Source organism: Vanessa atalanta, chromosome 15 (assembly GCF_905147765.1).
Source record: "Vanessa atalanta chromosome 15, ilVanAtal1.2, whole genome shotgun sequence".
NCBI lineage: Eukaryota > Metazoa > Arthropoda > Insecta > Lepidoptera > Nymphalidae > Vanessa > Vanessa atalanta.
This window is the reverse complement of record NC_061885.1, coordinates 9006514-9027905: the sequence shown is the minus strand read 5'-3', so window position 1 is coordinate 9027905 and position 21392 is coordinate 9006514. Positions and strand designations below refer to the sequence as shown.

The following is a 21392-nucleotide window of genomic DNA, read 5'->3' as shown; positions in this document are numbered from 1 at the left end:
AAATAAAAGATAAAAGGAAATAAATACCATTGCTTCGGAATGTAGATTCTACCGAGAAGAACTGACAAGAAATTCAGTAGACATTCTTTCCCAAAAAATAAACAACATACCTACGAAAATAAAACTATGTAAGAGTTGGAAGCAATAAGGCCGCCTTTGTACACCCTAAATCGAATAAATTAGTGTGTGTAACTTTTATGTTTTTCTGTATACAATAGGATTTCTTCCTTTCCTTGGTCCTTTCCTTTATATGTATTCTACGTGAAAATTAAAAAATATTAATTCCACGCTTTTTTATTACAATCTATATAACCTTGTACCTTGTACTTGTTGTTACCTTGTGCTTGTGTGTGAGTTATCTGTAAATCTACCGTCAAACCGAAATAACTTGTATTCTTAGTTTTTTTTTTTTTTTAAATATATTATTGGTGGCAAACCGAGTGGTGATGGAAAGTGATTACCCCCACCCATGGACATCTGCAACACCGGAGGGCTTGCAGGTACGTTGCCGGCCTTTAAGGAACGTGTACGCTCTTTTCTTGAAGATTCTCAAGTCGTATCAGTTCGGAAAAACCGCCGGCGATACTAAATTTTATCAATAATCTAAGAAAACAAGTTATTTCGGTTTAACGGTAGAATTGTAAACCAAGCGGTGTACTTGGCAGCTACACTTGTTACTCGCCAAACGTCATACTACTTTGCGTACTTACTAGTGTGCATGTACTTAGTGGTTTCACTAAGTACACAGTGCACAGTTTATTTTCGATGCGTTCTCAGTTTTCGCAGTCTATATACGCATATAAATAATTAAAGCTTATGTAGCTGTGTTTTGGTTTAAAGGATGAATATAGTGTAATTAAAGGCACAGGGGAAATAACATCTTATTCCCATAATTGACGGCGCATGGATGGTATTTGAAATGGTTCATATTAATTACAGTGCAAACGTCCATGAACTCTTGTTCCTACTAACCGTCATTTATCAAATCTGCAATTCTCCCTTCTAACACTCAATAAAAAGATAATTATATGCACTACAATTCTTAGTGTTTAACGTACTTCAAAATAAAATAAAAACATATTTTCTTCATTACGAACTGCTCTTTAATAAAATAAACGCAGCTTGTTTGTTTTGTATCCAAATATATTTCCTGTAAAAATATCCTCGACCCCATGAAGCGACTTTATTGCATGGGAAACGATCCGCACTTCGAATTTATAACAGACGTGACTGACGCAATCATAAAAGTTCCAAAGGCGGTATTATTTAGTTGTAGATGATATGAATTCAGGTCGTGTGTCTTACAAGACGCAATATATTGAAGCGGAGCCTTGATATATCAGGCGAGCATTGATTATAAGCCGCGGCCTCGCTCCTTCATAAATATATCGTCAGGGGAAATGTCGATTCTAATTTAAGTTGAAATTATCAATGTAACATTGGAGTTTTATAACGCCGAGAACACGTGTTAAATGAATGAAGATTGACAATCGTCAGCCACACTATTATTTTCGGTATATCGATAACAATATCATTTGAACAGTTGGTTTGCTTGATTCCTTATTATTTTATTATAAATCAATGATATACAATCACAATGCAATGAATAATTGATTGCTGATATAATGAATTATTATCAGCAATCAAATATACCATAATTTAATTACAAATTAAAAGATATATTCGAAATAAAATGATATTAATAGCATTTCATAGTATAGTATAATTAATGCATCACGTTATATTCTGTATAAAAATTAAAAAAATCTGGTTTAGATATTGCAAAGTCGATATGACGTAAAGGTCGCAGGTGCGTATCTGGACTAGCATCTTTTTCGAATATGTATTTATAATTTATCCCGTGAGGAAACCTACGTGGGGCGGATTAAATTATAACACTTCTATCACCAAACTGCACTGGAGTGGCGTTATGGAATAAGTTCCAAGCCGACTCCTAAAAATAAAAGTCCCACGTCCAGCATTGAGAGACATTTACGTGCTGTTACCTACTTTTATAGACAGTAAGACCCATCGGTGAAATATTTGCAAGAACAACACAATTGCTATATCTTTTATTATTTCTTGATTAGAAATTATTCGTCATCATTATTGTGAACGAACGTGCACACGCGTGCACAGGACACGTGTTTATCTGAGATGTATCACACGATTCCATCTATCTGGTAATTGGAATTAGTAACGAGAACCTCGAGGCCCATTGATCAAAATGATCGTTATTTTGATCGGTTAAACTCGGTATTCCGAGGTCAACAAACGCGTTACTTCGATTTAGACACAATCCTCCTTTTCAATTTGTTTTATACAATCACGAGGTTTTTTCTTGGCCTTTTCTTATTTAATCTGTTAACGCTATTTAAAGGTCTCACCACACTCCGGGGTGTTGGCGCCATGCGTGCACCACACGACTCCTACTTAATGGGCGACAAGGGTCTTGACATATATAAAAACAACTTTTTCATATATGTACTTTAAATTATTATAAATCTTACTAATAATAATAAACGCACTATTAAACCTAAAAATTAAACTTCATCTCATAATATAGGTTATACTTCTATTATAAAAGCGAAAGTCTTTCTCTCTCAGTCTTTCACTTTTTCACGGCCAAACCACAGAACCGAAATTGAAATGAGGAAATTTGGTATGAAACAAGTTTGCACCCCAAAGAAGAACATAGCTTTTTATGCTTAGCCCCTTAAACGCAAGCGATCATATACTTTTACGTATATTTATAATATGTAGCTGATTACGTCAATTTACTCGAACAAAAAATCGTTGGTCTGAATAAATGAACTACTTAATCTGTAAATAATATTTAATAAGTGTGCGTAATGATTTGTTTTGTTTGTCACTGTAATTACATCTATACCTAAACTATAGTATACCTTAGTATTCTTTGTACTCTTTGGATTCTGCCTAAACGGCTGGACTAATTTTGATGGTTTTTTGTGTGTTTAAGTGGGTTCTGAAATAGTTTAGATTTGACACAGTAAATGTCTTGTAAGATACTACAAAAAAAACTGCAAGTATCTCAGCGGTAAGACTTTTCCACCAATTATTTACATGAAAATAAACACAGTTAATAACATTCGACGGTATTTAATTTTCTGTAACATAAGCGGTGCAAGTGGTGCAACCAATCGCTTAATACTATAGAAACGTCATAATCAAATTCCACTCTATTTGTTATTTTTACGCCATTACAATAAACGCTAAGATATCCTAGAAAAGATTAAATAAAAACATGTAAGCATGTAACTTGCGTACTACGTTCATCTAACATCAGCTTTTATAATTTATGCAATGCAATGCCTACTGCATATTATGCAGGGAAGTGTCTTCAGCTCCCGACCTAACAACCAATATTCGAGAGCTATTATAACAAACCGCTTAAATGTGTTGCGTTACAACTAAGTTTTTCTCCAATAAGTGTGTTATTAAGAAAGCAAAACAATAGACTTCAGACGCCATTTTACATGTATTTTCTTTCTGTGCATTTTAAATTTAATAACCTTCAATTATTTAAAAATTAATTTACACAGTTCTGATGAATTAAATGCATACTCACATACATAAATATGAACGAACGACTTGTGGACTGTTATGTAAAATAGTGTTTATAAGGCAGCGTTTTGGTCAAACACGAATAAATTTCTTTATAAACTCATAATACTTATTATTCTTATGCTCCAACGCTAATTTTATGCGAAATCGCTTTCCGCTAACGCCACGGTATCACGATTTGTCGCGTGTTCAAATGCAAAGGCTATTGCAAAAACAACCCTTTTAACGGCCCTATCTCATATTTCCGCATAATTTCCTAATCTAAAGGGATTTGAAATTGAAATTTGTCCAATTTACTGCACAAATGTTAGGAATATATGTGCCGGCATTGGAAACCTATTTTAACCAACAAATCACCTTCTGATTTGGTGAATATTAGATGGAATATTTTGCAACAACTATGTACCCATCCTACCTTAATGTTAGGAAATTCTTATTATCTTTGATTAAATGATGTCTATGCCGGATACCTCATAATAATGAATCTCTCTATATATAATTAGTAGTTAAACAAGAGAAAATACTTAATAGTGGTTATAGTATACATAACACTAGCACCTGCTGGAGTATTGTGTAGACTGTGGAGTCGCAGGTCACTTGCTCCATCGAAAAAGTATATTCTACCACCATGAAGCAGTACTAAGCTTTTATAATTGCAGTAGTTTACGAAGACAAAATAAAATCACGTTTTATAATAATTCTCCAACAAATATATTTTTCAATAACTTGCAATCATCTCATTATTTCACGTGACAGATCAATCTTTTTTTTTTTTTAATAAAGTATCTAGTTGTATTTGTGCCAGTCTTAAATAGTATGCCAAATAAAATAGTATTAATTAAAGTTAAACAAATTATTAAAAAACTAATTACAACAATAATTTTATAAATATATAATAATGTAAAATAAATAGTTTCGATTATAATCATTATATATAATAATGTGATATAATTAATTATGATGTCCTATGACATAGCATCGTATTGGAGGCTACTCGCTAAGACTATTTTGTATTCAGATTCGAAGAGAGATGAAATTAACTACAGTCACAAGAATCATAATATCTTAGTTCTCAAGGTTGTCGAGGCGTAGGTGATATAATAAACAGTAAATTTTTTTTAACAGTGTCACTCTATGGACAACGGTGACCACTTAATATCAAATGGCTCATATGCATAACCTTGTTATTGTGTTAAATGAGAGAGTTGGGTCATAATGGATTGATAATGTGGTTTTGACGATATATTAATTCCTAAAAATAAAACTACTAAGATTTTTATTTATATTTACTTCAACGTGATGTTCACATTCAACGTGTGTCAAATACTAGAAGGATATTTCGAGAAAGACTCCTAATACTGCACTGCTGGTTTGTTGATTATATTTTCCTTCACAAACAGCATGATTAAATGCTGACCACATATGGTTTACCCGCGACCTCTTGACGATTAACTTGGCTCTATGGTCTTACTTCATTTGTTATTTATTAAAATAAAACAAAATACTTCAATAACCTTTTATTGATTCACAAATTAACTTTCTCCATCTACAAATCATTTATCCACATCAATGCCTTCGTCCGCAACCAATTCTATTTTCATTTACAATATGCAATATAAAAAAACGGTAAATGAGAACACAAGAAATTAAAATCAAAGCTACTTATACAAGATCATCTTTAACCTTAAACAATATCGTATGAAAGGATAAAGTTAATTTATTTCATTCGTTATTTATATTCTATTTTAAAAACACTTTTATTTAAAATTTATAATGTATTATCAAGTAATGCCAGAAGAAAAATTTAATTAATTTAAAATCTATGGTGTTGCCACATCGTTAGGAAGATGCCTTTTAAAATTACTACACATTTTGGCAAATATTTAAGATAATAAGACTTAAGTAAAATACAAACAGAACAAGAAATTATTCATAGAATATTGAGCAGTATATTAATAAATAAAGAATAAAACTACTTAACAAATCTACGGAATTCAAAATTAATTTATTTCTTCAAGTGATATCAAAGATTTCATTTTTAACATTAACCTACACACAATCTGATTTTGTTTTGATGAATTATGATAAAAAAAAGTCGTAAATAGCATTACTATAAAATACAATTTAAAAAAATTAAACTATCTAATGTTTGGAATTTACCCTATCATTCAGTAACGTCTATTTAGCACGATAAACTAAAATATATGTTGTCTTTTTCTTTCAAACTAGTTCTACTAACTGTATGACTAAGACAAAACATGTTTTAAGTTTAAATACATGTAATAAACATTATGAATGAAATATGAGTTTAGACTAAGATAATTTTAAAGATTCAACTCGTAGTAATTATATATGAAAGACAGACCAGCAAATTAATTATTTAATTCAAGAAAACAGTGCCATATGTTGTGTTCTTGGGTTTTCTGAATATGTTGTTGAAATATTAATTCGTATTAGCAAAGTAAATTGTAATTAACATTATTGGATTTTTATTAAAATTAGTACATAGTTTAAATTTATGATTTTTAATTTTTTATTTTACAAAACAACAGAACAAAATATTGGACTATATATTAATATGGTGTACAATTTTGAAAGAATTTTAATTTTCAAAATCATTAAGAAAACATCTATCATCAATTTACAAAGACATATTGAGATTGCTTATGATATTAATTCTTTTAAATTGTGGTGCTGTTCATATATTACGTAGCATTAGGGCACGCGTTACAGTTTATGGGACGGATTTGTGAAGTTTTCCGAATCAGCGATTAAAGCATTTATGTTACTGATTGTACTTTACTCTAAAGACCTATATTATATTCTCCATCCCACAAAACGAACTCCCAAAGGAAATTTCCCTTCTGTGCTCATTGGGTAATGAGCGTGAATGCATGTGACCTTCGTTACCCAAATCATTTCATAGAATTGTGCTTTATGCAGGATTCGTCTTGCTTCTCTATATTCGTGCTTATCGACCAATGAGGTGCGAGTATTTTATTTCCTGGGAATTCGACTCGTGGAATGGATTTTAAGACATTTTCTTAGTGAAATACTTTAAACAATTTTATCAATTTAAATGAAAATCCATGTTAGATACATTGGTTCAATTTTCACAAGTTACCTGGATATATTTGAACTTACCAAAAGAAAAGCTCGCGTTAAAATCAACCCTCATCGATTAATGCACATCTCGCTGACACGTCATTTTACTTTATACTTAAGGCAAATAAGAATACGGTCTATATTCTGTTAGTTGGTTTCCGGTATTCCATTTGTACTCTAGCTCATGGTTAAAAATATCTTAGAAACGATCGTGATAAACTTTATTTTAATACCCAAAATACAAAGCAACTGCGTTAAATTTCCGTGTATGAGGACATTCACATCTACCTGCTACAAATATTGACTTCCATAATTAAACTTAAATTCTCTAAGGAATTTAATACTCAAATTAGTTATGTAATAAAAAGAATAGTATAAAATTATAATAAGTATTTGTATGTACTGTTGAATGCAAAATGTATATTTTTATTTGGATACGAATGTTAAATAACTATATAGGAATTGTAATATAATCCAATATTTTGATCATAAAAAATATGGAAGCCAAAAGAGAAAGTACATTACATAAATAAATATCAAAAAATTCCAAGAGATATGATCTTTTATAAAAATACATAGCTCTTGTGACTTGAATAAATAAGAATGACTCGCAAATATTCCGATACACAACTAGGACCGATTTGTTAATTGTAATGATGCATTTAAATTCGAAAATATTGCACACCAATAAATGGAAGAAAAAATTGTGATTAAAACCTTTCATATAATAAAAATTGCAGGCAATAATGTCACTTTTAACAATATTTAATATTGTTTTTATTATCTGTTCAATAAGGAGTACCATACCTGATACCGTAATCATTAATTCCTTTATCACATTTTCGATCATATAATTCACAAAAAAAAAAGACCAAAGTAAAGTCTCTTCAAGCCGTGTTTAATTAGACTAAAAGTCCTACCTTATTCTAAAATTCACATGACAGTATCACAAGAGCATAGAAGAAGAATGTAGCTGTCTCTGTCACACGCTTGGTCACATCAATGTTGCTATCTCTTTCTAGTTACTCGAAGCAACGGTGCTCTGTTGTTGTTGTTGTTTGTGCCGCCGATGGTCGTAGTTGACCAGTCTTTGACCCACGAGGTATTTGTCGTTCTTTATATGCTCGTACAGTTTTCTGAACTGACGAATCTGTGAAATAAAATGTTTTAGGCTCTAAACTGTTATAGCATTATAAATTTTAACGACATACTGTTCATTAAATAGAAGTACTAGTAAATTAAGTAGATTTCGTTTCTTATTAATTAACTAAATTCTATTGTTAAATTATACACGGGGTTCAAATACATAGGGTACCGTCAAAAGAGACGATATTTGTATATTCGAGTGCATAAAAATATTGGTTTAATAATGATTCGATCGTCATAATACAAATACAATAATGACTATGTCAACTGCGCTTGCAGACCTGGAAGAGCGCGAGCGCGGCGAAGAGCGCCAGCAGCAGCAGCGCGGGGTACACGCGGCGCGCCAGCAGGTTGCGCTGCGCCGGCGCGCTCACCAGCAGCGGCGCCACGCTGTGCGCCAGCGCGTACGGCACCGCCAGCGCCAGCCCCAGCCAGCGCACCAGCGGCGCCGCCACCGAGCGCAGGATGAACCTATCGCATACGGTCTAATCAGCGTCGGTCGCTTGTACTTATTCTATTTATTTGTATGTTAGCTTTTTTTAATACAACATTTTCCTTCTGCATTACAGATTAAAAAATAAATTATTATCCTTGAATAAAATATATCATTATCCTCGAAATCACTGTATGTGATAATCGGAACAATAAAATGTAATTTTAAGACATTTTATCATTATTGTATATTTATCCTATAATTAGGCACACTGGCAAATATGTCACCATGTGGTAAATGGACAACCTCATGCAAAACCTTTATACAATTGGCACCGAAGAAAATATTGACCCCTTACATCGCCAATGCGCCACCAACCTTGGAAACAAAGATGTTATATCACTTGTGTTGTGCCAGTAGTTACAATGACTAGTTCATCCTTCAACTAGAACACTACGATACTTACTAAGCATTGCTGCTTGGCATCAAAATATGTGATAAGCGGGTGCTATCTACCCTTAAAGTATTGGACAAAGCTCTGCCACCAAGTAAATATATATATAAAAATTACTTCAAATCCATTTCTCTGATGCCGTCTCTGTACGCTTTTTCAATGGCGCGTCTCATGCTCCAGTCCGGGCCCATCATGGTGAGCGCGCACACTATCTTCGTATACAGCACGCCCAACGCCCAGTCTTGCCACACGAACAGCACAGGCGACTGCTCGAGCGGCACTCGGAGCGGGATCACTAGCACCTGAAACACGAAATTATGTTGAAGATACAAGATACAAATCAAATCAAAATATACTTTATTCAAGTAGGCTTTTACAAGCACTTTTGCATCGTCATTTAACAAACAATTTAAAGTAAAGCAACCACCGGTTCGGAATGTAGATTATATCGAGAAGAACTTAAAGAAACTCAGTAGTTATTCTTTTTCAACATCTAAAAATACAGTCATGTTAGTTAAATACAACTATATTTGTATGTTATGTCTCCTGCCTGGAAGTCAACAAGCATTAACTTCACGCCACACATTCATACACATCATATTTGAATTTTAACCGTCCTATTTTTTTTTTATATCATTTCGTGAAATATTCCATTACATTAGCAACTTTGACCTCGAATTGACATGACATCATAGATAAATAACCGCTTTGAAGTTCGTATCGGGTCTTTTGCAGTAAAGTTAAAATGTATATAACTTATAATTGAAATTATGTTGCATTATAAATAAAAATATCATGAACCGTTTGCAATTTGTAGTCATTAAGTAGCACAGATATACATACGTGTAAATTTTTTTATCTTACTTCAATTGCCTTTGGAATATACTACACATTCATATCATCCAGTATCTGTTCAGTCCGGCTCGAAAAGGCTAAAACCAAGAATCCAATTCGCCACCATCCTCGGGAACTAAGTCGCTATGTTACATGCCCTGTGCCCGCACACACGACACTAAGTATTACGGTTACCGAACAAACGGTGATCGGGTGGGACCGAGCCGGCATTATACTAGGTAATCGTGTAGACACATACGAGCTCCAGCAGCAGGCCGAACATGAGCGGCACGAGGCCGAGCAGCGCGAGCGCGGCCAGCGCGGCGCGCGCGGCCCGGCGCGCCCACAGCGCCGCGCGCTCCAGCAGCGCCGCGCGCCCGCCGCGCGCCCAGCCCGCCGCCAGCGCGCCGCCGCGCCCCGCCGCCCAGCACACGTACATGCCTGCACGCGCACACGGGTGAATTACTTAAGTTATTACTCGTTACGTAACGCGCTACGGCTCAGTCTGTCTGTAATAATGTACATGTTCGAGAATTGTAACTAAGAATAAAATATATTTTATTATTACCAATAAAATAAAATTATTAATATATAACCTCGCCTTAGGGACGCGAGCGAGTTACGTTGAGCAAATTGATCGCTTGGTATATACTATTTTGTATTATGCACATAATGAATATTTTACAGGTTATAAACATATTCATTTATTCTAGAATTATAAATCTAAGACTCTCACCACAAGCTGCCGTGTAGAGTTCGTGCACGCCTTCAGACGCTTTCGGTAACCATATCGCCATCACTTTTCTACCTATTGCTACCGGTATTACCTAAAAATAAATATATAAAATTATATATTCAAAAACACTGAATGTAATCACTATAAACCATATATAAATGTTATATAGATCTGTAAAAGACAGCATTTTAGCTATAGGATGATATGATGCAAATATAATGCAACTAATTCAAGGTATAACAAACGGTTAAACCTCCATTGTGTTAAATTATATTTTTAATACCATTTTTTTTATATGGCAACAAAGTCATTGTTGTTAGGAAGTAGACTTTATTTCAACTGAATTATTATATTATAATGGTATTAATCCCAAAGATCTCGGCTGCGTGTGGGTGTCGTGTGCAAGTGGGCGGGACTCACGAGGGTGAGCGCGCTGGCCATGACCAGCGACACGGACACGAGCGCCAGCAGCGCGCCCAGCCGCAGCGGGAACCACGACACGCGCACGTAGGGCTCGAAGCCCGCCGGCCCGTCACGCCACATCAGCGCCTGCACGCACATGCACACAAACATGATTTAGGGTTATATGCATTCTGCCATTCTATCTTTTAATACTCAAATTTAATTTTAAATATTTTCACTATTAGAACCTTTTAACGACCACAAAATTGACCGATGCTCGAACTTGAGCTCTCAGGATAGGTAGCACCCACTCATTAGTCATTCCACCGAATATACCTCTGTCTAGAGGTGCTCGGGTTTGAAGGGAGAGTGAGCCAATGAAAAACAAGTGAAGTAACATTCTAGATGTGCACATATCATAGACGGTCAATTGTGCTGGATACAGTATGCAGTTCGGCGGCTGACCTGGTGCGCGGCGCCGAGCTGGTGCGGCGCGGGGTGCGGCGGGTGCGGCGCGGGGTGCGGGTCGCTGTCGCGCGCCGCCTCGCCCAGCAGGTACGAGCGCAGGCCCAGCGCGCCCGCCGCGCACGCGAACCACGCGCGCAGCCCGCTCTTCAGCCACGTGCGCGTGTGCGACTGCTCCAGCAGCGCCGGCAGGATCACCTGGAACGGACGACGGAAACGTTGAATGAGAACTTTGATAATAAACGGCTGATATTTATTATAATATAATTATATTATTTATTTTTTGTTCTTGCAGACAGAAATCATTAATATCAGTATTTGGAATGTTTAGCATAATGAATTTTACGCAAATTAACGAATATTCTACTGATAGAAAAAATATATTAATAAATAAACAAATATCTTGAATACCACTCGTAGGTAATCGTGAGTCAATCGCGCGACCTCCGTGAACTGCGTTAGCACCTTACGAGTCAATACTTAACGATTTTTCTTATGCCCTTCATCGGATTCGGACTCAAAAAGGAACACGTTTAATATAAATTACAAAATTTTGCTTTTAAATGTGATTACTAAATATATACTTCTTCATCCCATCGAATTATCTCGCAAAAATTTGCATCTGCACACTAATACAATCTTCGGATTCGGTTAATCGGTAAGACACCGACCCTTGATACTTTGATACCTCGGTTTGATTTTATTAATTACAAATTTTACTTTTGTTCCTTTTAATTTAAATCGTATTATACTCCTTTTTTGATAGCGTCTTCGTAAAAAAGATAATTTAAAATTTATTGCTATAAAAACATTTGGCTCTCTAAGAGTTCTCTTATAAGAAACTCATTTTATATTAAAAATATTTTAACACAGAGAAGTTTTTATACCATATTGTTAAATATTTACCTGCAGCAACAATAATTCTAAACTGAGTTCGTTGACCGGTGCCTCAGTATGAACGGCAACAGCGTAAGGCAGGAACCCAGGCAGGACGTATTTGATAACCCTGATGGGCAACCACAGCATAAACAGAACAGCTGTACCAAACACCATCGCTGACACGACGAGGCGACGTATATGAGACCACACTGACAGATGGATCATCTCCTACAAGAAAGTATCAAAATCCTTGTGAACAACACGCTGAAATAATTTCAATCGATTTATTAAAACTACTGTTCTAAATCAAATATTAAATAGCCTGAAATTCGACAAGTATGAGCTCCACGCTTTTTTATCATTTATATAATCTTGTGTTGAATTATACGCGTCAATTATTTTATTAATGTTTTTAAAAAACAATTGTCATTTATGAGTCGGTTAAGTTAAAAATATCTGCGGAATTTTATTATAGAAACAAATAACTTACTCTTTTAAGGATTTATTAACTATGCCCTACGCTTTATTAAGGTTTTTTTAGATGCAATGAAACAGCTGTGTTCCAAACCTCACACACACGACATATTCACACAATACTGTACATCATCTAACTTATTTTGTGGTACATTTCTTTTTAGAACGTCTGTAATGCTTGGGCCTACTAAAATTTATTTTGCCCTCATAACATTTTATTTTTCCCCGATACTGGATATCACAAATTCTGAGATTGTGAAAGAATTCCATCTCCATAATTCAATACGATTTTATAAAATATTATCGCATGTAACATTGAAAATGAAAAACATAATTAATTTTATAATACGTTAATATTCAATATGACGATATAAGTCTACGTTATACAATTAATTATTTTAATGTATACATGAAACGTGTGTCGTATTTTCAATTCAAGGTTATTTTGTCATTTAACACATAAGTCACATAACAATGCAAACTTTATACATTTTGGCTCATATCAAATTCCTACTATTCACTTGTATGGAAGCCATGTAATGGCATGCCTTGGCCAATATTAATTGGTGATCAACGCTTTTATAGTTGGCTGAAACATTCCGAAATTCCTATTTTGTACTAATATTATAAATAGGTAAATATAGAATTTTTTTGGGTTGCTGTGGTAAAATGTCAAGGTTGAATTTGATGCAACGTTTAAAAATGTTTATTTTTTTTTATAATTATCACAAACTAAAACCTCAAACAATTGTACGTCACAGGGTTAATAATTTTAAATAACGTGACTTTCAATTTTAAATAAGCATGTGGATGAATAAATTTGTCATGTAAATTTTGTATTTAAACACTTATTTGTGTTAAACACTACCCCAACGAGGATAGGCTATAAGATTTCGAGGTTATTTTTATCGTCTTTCCGAGTCAAACTAAAAATTTTAGACGTGGTTGCCACGGAATCAGCTGTTACGACGCATTTAAGCATTCTATTAAAATCCAGCACTGCATAAGTGATACTGGATTGCTTTTACAGGGGTAAATTATAGATCTACTAGCAATGGATTATTGTTCTAGATCAGTGTAGCCCGGCTTAAAGAGAGTTATAACATCTTCTCTTAAATAATTCTAAAATAAAAATGTATTCATCCAAGGGATTATATTTTAAATTATTAAAATAAACTACTTTGATATAATCACTATAATAGCAATTTTGATAGTATGACATATAATTTATTCGTCAATTTAATCAGTCATCGTTCATTATCGTAATGTCTACATCAAGCATCAAGCTGTTCGCCCTGACTTCATACGGGTAAGATTCATACAAAGTGACCTCTCCCATTCTCCCTTATTGAAGTCGAAATCTATCTTAGTGCGTGTCTACGTCGCATAAGGAGTAACTATTCTGAAGATCAAGTCAAATCGGATACCGACGACGCTGCGCCACTGATGTGTCGTGAAAGCATTTTCTAATCGAGACCTCCCCCCTATGATAATAGTGAGGTCGGGTTTGCAATGCATCAAAGATGACTGTTAACCACCATGTGTATGAAATACACATGAAAAATAATCTTATGAAATTAAAACCACAGTTAGTTAAGTTAAGCTAGTATGTCATGTGATCTTTAAGTACACAAGCAAATAAAATAAAAAAATTAGAATGCCGTTCCCTATTAAAAAAAATTTTTAATTAAAATAAATACGTTTAAAAAACATACAACATAAAGAATGCTTGAGCGAGAATGCAAATGAATAAGGATATTGTTGTTTATATGTTAATAGTATTGAATAGCTAGTTTTATTTTGCCGGGTAATATTTATGTATAAATGTGCATTTCAGTGGTAAACCATAAACAATGCACTTTTATTCTAGAAAATAGGCCACTTGATGGTAAGTTTTGACCTCTACCTATCCCAAAAACATTGGTGCTATATTTTATTTGCAATCATGTAATGGAAACCTAGCACAGAGACAGAAAACCAGTCTTAACAACTTCTTTTTTAATTTAAACCAAATTTTTATGATATATATTTACTTCTTTCTTGGTAAAAGGACCTATTATAATTACCCTTTAAATTTTAATATTATTATTATCGATCTGATTATCTAAACATCAGAAGCTAAGATTATTGAAAACACAAAAAGAACTAAAAACTTTACTACGATATATAAAATCTAAAAAAAACGAACAATAACAGGATGCTGTTTTAATACTTATTATATATTATATTCATAATATGTTAACTCATAAACATACAGAAAAAAAAACAAATGACTATCATTTTTTATCCTAAAACTTGAATGTTCACAGTTAATAAAACTATTAGTTAAATAAAACATACTTATATTCATATATTAGTAAGAATACATACCTGTACAGGACTAAAATCAGGGTCATTCAAATTCTTCAAAAACCACAGCACTCCAGGTCTTAATACTTCTCTTAGTAACAGTATGAATGATGCGAAGTAGTACACATAGACCATGCCAACGAGCCAGTGTATGAACATGAGAGTCCAGGGTGCGGCATGGAGACTTATTTCTCTGTCCTTGAGGGTGGCATCGAACATTGATAGTGAACATAGATCCAACCACCATCCACAGACAAGTGGTATTACACCAATCTATAAAAACAATAGAATTAGAATAATTTATAGGCCTTTAAATTTTAAAGTAAATGATTTTGTTTTTTGAAACAATGTATATACAATTATTGAAATAAAACTCACCTCAATAACAGACAACAGTGCTACTTTCACAACCACATAACAAAATCCTAATGCCTTCTTTGCACTTCTTAACCTGAGTAAGGATGCCAAACCATGCAGGATTGCCAGTATAGCCCCCACAATAACATATCCAGCTAGAGCCGTTAAGAGACCAGCAAATGGCCCTTCAGCACTTAATCCAGCTAATGCAGCACCTGATTTGCCAATGTGATAAGGGCAAAATGCAAACACAACAATAAACAATGTGTTCAAAGACACAACCCAGAACACATGTTCTAAAAACACCATGGATCCATCCAGACCAAGCAAACGGGCCCAGGTTAACTCTTCAGCTGCTGCTCTATCCCATTCCATAGGATTCCAGTTTGCCTCATCCCCTACTAATGGATCATCACCTGCTTCTCCATTGGGCTCTTCTCGTCCCCCACCATCATCCCCTGCACCCTCATTGACATGATCATTGTTATTATCTTGCAGAGGTATATCTTCAGCCGCAGGGGCAGGTAGATTTTCTCTTTCCATCCAATCTGGACCACCACCGTGCATAATTTGCTCTCTCAACCAGACCAAACCAATAAACGAAAATAAAGTACATGTCACAACAAAGCATCCGGAGAAAACATCTTTAGCTAGATTCTCAGCTGAAACTATGTCAAACGGTAGTGATATCACAGGGTCCAGAGACCCCGAGAACAAGCATCTGTAAGTACGACAGGCGGTGAGAGGCACTATGCCGAGCCAGGCAAGTGCAACCAACGTATAGTGTAACCAATCTTTCACGGCAGACGCAACCGACGTTACTAGACCACCGACAACATCCCGGAGTGGTAACCGTCTCGGCATATCAGGTGAGTAAATCGGCATAAATGAAAACCGGTGTCCACACAGTTCGCATATTTCCTTTCTCGAGTATCGCATCCATTGTACAAGACACTCCTGGTGAATCCACTTTATAGAGCCTGTGCATATACAAGGATGAAACAAGGGTCGATCGGACGAAGCTTCAGATCTACAGAATCTACAGAAGTCCGCACCGGACGAGTCCGAGTCCATCATTGTTCTCGATCCAGTTTTTCTGCTTGATTATGCGACCTGCGAAAGTTGACGTATTGAAATAGATACGAAAGATTCACGAAAACAAGTAAAACTAATTTAATATATCGTAAAGAGTTATACCACAATAAATATTAATAACACTTGAATGCGAGAAAACAAGAATTTTAAGAAAAAAACGGAGATTTCTGTCTAATAAATCTATTTGTTTGTTAACCACAGTCACAGAAAAGTGTAATGTGACCACCTCAGGAAAATTGCACTTTCCTATTTTTGATTGCCCATATTAAAAATATAAATGTATTAATAGTGGCATAAATATATTATATTTTAATAATTAATATTTTTTTTACATTATAATGTTACGTTTATATTTGTTAATTATTACTTTTTACATTTTCTGGAACATTATGCTTCTTCAATCTTTATTTAAAAATAAATATTTATTGTCAAAAGCGCTCTATGTCCATATTTAACAATACTAAATTTATATTTATTTATTTTTACAATAATAACTATTGAACAACATTTTTGTTTGTAACTAAGTTCTAAACTTTAACTTAGTATAATGTAGGAAAAATATTCTTAGAGATGGCAACATGGCAGCAGACAGCTCTAGATTTGTTGATCTGTGCTTGATTATAGATAATGGAATGACCAGGGTTAAATAACAAATGTCAAGTGCTACTATTGTTAAATAATAAATAATAATTTCAGACTATAAAATCACGATTTCACGACTTCATGTTATCATAATTATACTACTAAATATTTATAATCTTTAGACTTATCATCATTAGTAATTTTGCAGAGTTATTATATTCATTAAGTAATAAATTGTTAAACAAATAATATTTCCAATAAAATTAAATTTCTAGATGTTTTAACTTTCAAGATCAAAAGTCAAGTTTGAAGTTTGATAATGTTTTAAAATGTCAAAACGGTTTACGTGGTTATTTTCTATAATTGCAGATATTTATTTATAAAATTAAATTTTACCAAAGATATAATTGGAATATAACGTTATAGTGTTACTTTACTACTAGAAATCGGTAAATTTTTTTTAATAAGAATTTCGGTAAATAAATTGTTATGTTAAAATACTTAATTGTTATAATTTCAACTGCTTTTAATCTGACTTTGTATTTTAATAATGTTAAACTAAAGAGTTGAACAATTTCTCAAATAAAATTTGTGAAAATCAGCAAAGACAGCAATAGTTAAAAATGTCTATTTCTTTTAAAACATTTAAAGCTTTCGAATAATTGAAGTTTATAAATATTAATCACTTATTAAATTGTAAGATAACTATATACAACATAAATATAATGTAACCATGTAAATAAAAAAGGGCACATTCATATAAACACGAAATAAAAAAGAATATAATATTCGAGATGTAGCATAGGCTATTTATTTATTAGATATATAAACACTTAAATATTACAATTATATTTTATATGTACAATAAAAAACATCTATAAATAATCAGTTACAATTTACATTTCAGATAAACATGGGATTCATAATAGCACAATAATAATAGCTAGAGCAAATCATGCTAAAAATGAAAATGTCAAAGGATACTATTGTTAAAATCGATGAAACACAGAGCAGCAATGGACAAAATAAAAAATCTGAAATTAATATTCTATGCTTTGACATAACACCATACAGCCCATTAGTTCAATTTGCTTGTTGTGCTATATTTGTATTTGTGTGTTATTTAGCATATGGATATTTTCTAGAACTAATATTTTCAAACCCGGAGGTTAAGCCTGTGAGCCTTTACATTACACTTGTTCAATTTTTAATAACAATGTCCCTCAGTTATGTTGAATCAATCATAAGGAATCCTATAAAAAGAAAGTAAGTTTTGAACAATATTTTTTTTGTTTTATGATAAAAAATAATATGTATTAAATAATACAGCTTTCTGTTAAAAAAAATAAAATGTTTTGAAGGTATATAAATTTCCATCTAGCAAAAATGTAATATATAATTGTTTAACATCTAGTCTGTCTAGACAGCAACACTAAAATTTTAACATTAAATTGAAAAATTTAATCTTGATTATTAATAATTATGGGGTTCATCACTATCATATAGTGTGTGTTAATTTTTATTTGATGATGACTTGATTTAATGTAACATTAAATTGGCTGAAATAATTTTTGAATGAAAGTTTATTTTGTAAAGAATAGAACATGGTATACTTTTAAAGTTGAAGCAAAAAACAAATGGTATATTTGTATTTATTTTGAAGGGTTTTTTTTTTAATTACCCCATTCTTTTGGCTAGATATTACTAATATTAATTTTATTTGTTTACAGAGTACCAATAAGAACCTATGCTATTTTGGCGGCACTGACATTAGGTACAATGTCGTTTTCGAACTTAGCATTAAGTTACTTGAATTACCCGACTCAACTAATATTTAAGAGCTGTAAACTAATCCCGGTCATGATTGGCAGCATTATTATTCTAGGGAAAAGATATGGATTTTTAGATTATGTCGCAGCTGTTATTATGTGCATAGGATTGACAATGTTTACATTAGGTAAGTAATATTTTTATTATAGTACATAGATAAATCTCTTCAATACAGGACACTGTTGATGGGAAGGATTGGAGTTTGTTCAATCATACTGGTTATAACTATAAATAAAGCACATAACTAATTAGTGCTTGCATAGATTTGAACCCATTCTTCTTAATATGCTATATAAAGCATATAGTCATATTTATATTTTAAATATTTGAAGAAAATTTTTAACAGAGGAATTTCTAAAACACTCCCTTTAATGTGCATGTGTACAACATATTATTTATCACATGACAATTTACAGCTGATTCAAAAACTTCACCTAACTTTGACGTCATTGGTGTGATTGTAATATCACTAGCATTATTATGTGATGCTATTATTGGAAATGTTCAAGAAAAGGCAATGAAACAATTCCAAGCATCGAACAATGAAGTTGTGTTCTATTCATATGCAATTGCATGTGTTTATCTCGTAGTCATAACTGGTTTTAGTGGAATATTAACCGATGGATTTGTTTATTGTTCTCAGGTATGTTATATGATTATGTATATATTTATATTAGTAATAAATAACATTTGTTTAAATGTGCTCATATATTTTGGATGGGTTTTAACTTTGTGTCAGAAAAATAGGTCATTTTTCATATGAATTTCATATCTTACAATTATATATGTAATGTTAATTTACTTTATATTTATCAGATTTTTCCTAGCAGTAAGTGAACTGATGGTTCTGTACATAAAGACTTCAACATTTTGGTTATTTTTTTTTACATGACCTTGGCAGTTTACTCACTGCGATTTTCTGCAGCGATTTATACATAACCTTGTGATGCAGCTGCGATGCAGTTACATATCCTTAATCTCTACACTTTTGATGTTGCCATACAGTAATTGACAATGGAGCTTTTGTACTCACTACACAAAAAATCAGTGTGTAATGGACCTTATTCTCAAAATAAGCTTTTAGTAGAAGTCACTCCTATAGAATAATAGTAAAGATTTTGAATTTTACAGGGCAAAAAAAAGAAATATCCATTTATTAACACTTTATTATTGTTTTAATTAGAACAGCATTCATATTTTTTCATTAAATCAATTTAATTTCAATGTAATTGTAGGAATAATATTTGTGTTTCTCTCTTGTTCTAGTCAGCAACAACAATGTATTTTAATATATTCCTGCTAAGTGTGAGTGGGTACATGGGATTACAAGCAGTATTAACGTTAGTCCGTATATGCGGCGCTACAGTGGCGGTTACAGTTACTACAATGAGAAAGGCTCTCTCGATAATCATATCATTCTTGCTATTTAGCAAACCATTCGTTTTTCAGTAAGTATTGGTACAGTAGCTATATTTATATAAAATCTTGAAATGTCTGTCAGAATTGTTTCTTTAAGTTATTATTTAAATTATGAAAAGAAATAAACTATAACTTAACTGATTAAGAAATAATATGTTTCATATACTAAGGCAGACAATAATTTAAATAAATTATTGTGTAATGAATGAATTATTGTTCAATTAAGTTAAAAATTAAAATAATATTTGAAAAACGAATCTGATATAATATGATAACTGGTGCCCTTAATAGTAACTATTATCAGGTTAAAATGACTAATATTTGGCATGTATAAATCTGATATTTTCTATAAGTAGCGCAGTAAGGAAATTATTAAATAAATATTTAATTAAAAAAACATGAATCAAATTATAGATATTAAAGCTGAAGGAAATAATGCCCATCACTTACATCATACCAATGGGCCTGCCATTGTATCATTGGTCGAGATCTTGAACAATAATCTATGCTATTTGTTATGGATTCGTTATAAACGTCGGCAAAGTTGTTATCGTGAAGTTAAAGTGGAATAGTGTTGTATTATATAGATATATTAATCAAAAACTGTTTGTAGTGTATATTATGATATGTGTATATTTTGATTTAGCAAAGCTATTATCAAATCGCTTATAAACATATAATCTAATGTCTATCTGTTCTTCAAATGTAATGGGCTATGGTTATATGTTGATTAAGAGCATCAGGCCACACCCACTTTATGTTATATCTATATGTTGGGCTTCATCAACACAATACAAATAACTATTTGTTTATTGTAGGTATGCCTGGTCGGGTATGTTGGTGGCATTGGCGATATACCTCAACCATTACAGCAAGAAGAATCCACATTATGTTCCTTACCCAATCCTGAAATGTTGGCAGTTCATGCAGTCATTCTACCAATCTGAATATAGATACCTAAGAATAAAAAGTAAAATGTACGCTGATACAGTATAAATAATTTTTAATTATATATATTTTTGTTCTAAATTACATGTGATAAAAAATTTTAATAAGATTTTTTAAAGTTTAATAGTTTGACATTAAAGGGCTCAAATTACTATAGTATTTTTAATATAATTTATTTATTAATTCATGTAACTTATATTTTATGTCTCAAATGTTAATTATGGTACAAGTATAAAAAACATAGTATACTGATTTAATATGTTGTTGATACATATTCCAAGTGATTTTTTCTATAACTG

At 32.7% G+C, this 21392-nt stretch overlaps 2 protein-coding genes across 3 annotated transcripts; one reads left to right on the top strand and one right to left on the bottom strand.

Moving 5' to 3' along the window:
- Nucleotides 1-5089: 5089 nt before the first annotated feature.
- Nucleotides 5090-16551, bottom strand: LOC125069214 (E3 ubiquitin-protein ligase MARCHF6). Its single transcript, XM_047678619.1, has 11 exons — nt 16417-16551; nt 15241-16332; nt 14884-15135; nt 12067-12267; nt 11161-11358; nt 10714-10842; nt 10294-10384; nt 9817-9998; nt 8841-9025; nt 8118-8307; nt 5090-7840 (listed from the first exon to the last, which is right to left on the bottom strand). The coding sequence occupies exons 2-11, from the start codon at nt 16294-16296 to the stop codon at nt 7709-7711; spliced, it is 2616 nt and encodes an 871-aa protein (XP_047534575.1). The 5' UTR covers nt 16297-16332; nt 16417-16551; the 3' UTR covers nt 5090-7708.
- A 666-nt stretch (nt 16552-17217) lies between these two features.
- On the top strand, nt 17218-21342 carry LOC125069144 (adenosine 3'-phospho 5'-phosphosulfate transporter 2). 2 transcript variants are annotated; one of them, XM_047678536.1, is made up of 6 exons: nt 17218-17345; nt 17804-18162; nt 18627-18853; nt 19143-19369; nt 19993-20174; nt 20964-21342. In XM_047678536.1, the coding sequence occupies exons 2-6, from the start codon at nt 17852-17854 to the stop codon at nt 21139-21141; spliced, it is 1125 nt and encodes a 374-aa protein (XP_047534492.1). In that variant the 5' UTR covers nt 17218-17345; nt 17804-17851; the 3' UTR covers nt 21142-21342. The 2 variants fall into 2 exon arrangements, with proteins under 2 accessions (XP_047534492.1, XP_047534491.1); XM_047678535.1 differs by having other exon boundaries at nt 17234-17371.
- The last annotated feature ends 50 nt before the right edge of the window (nt 21343-21392 follow it).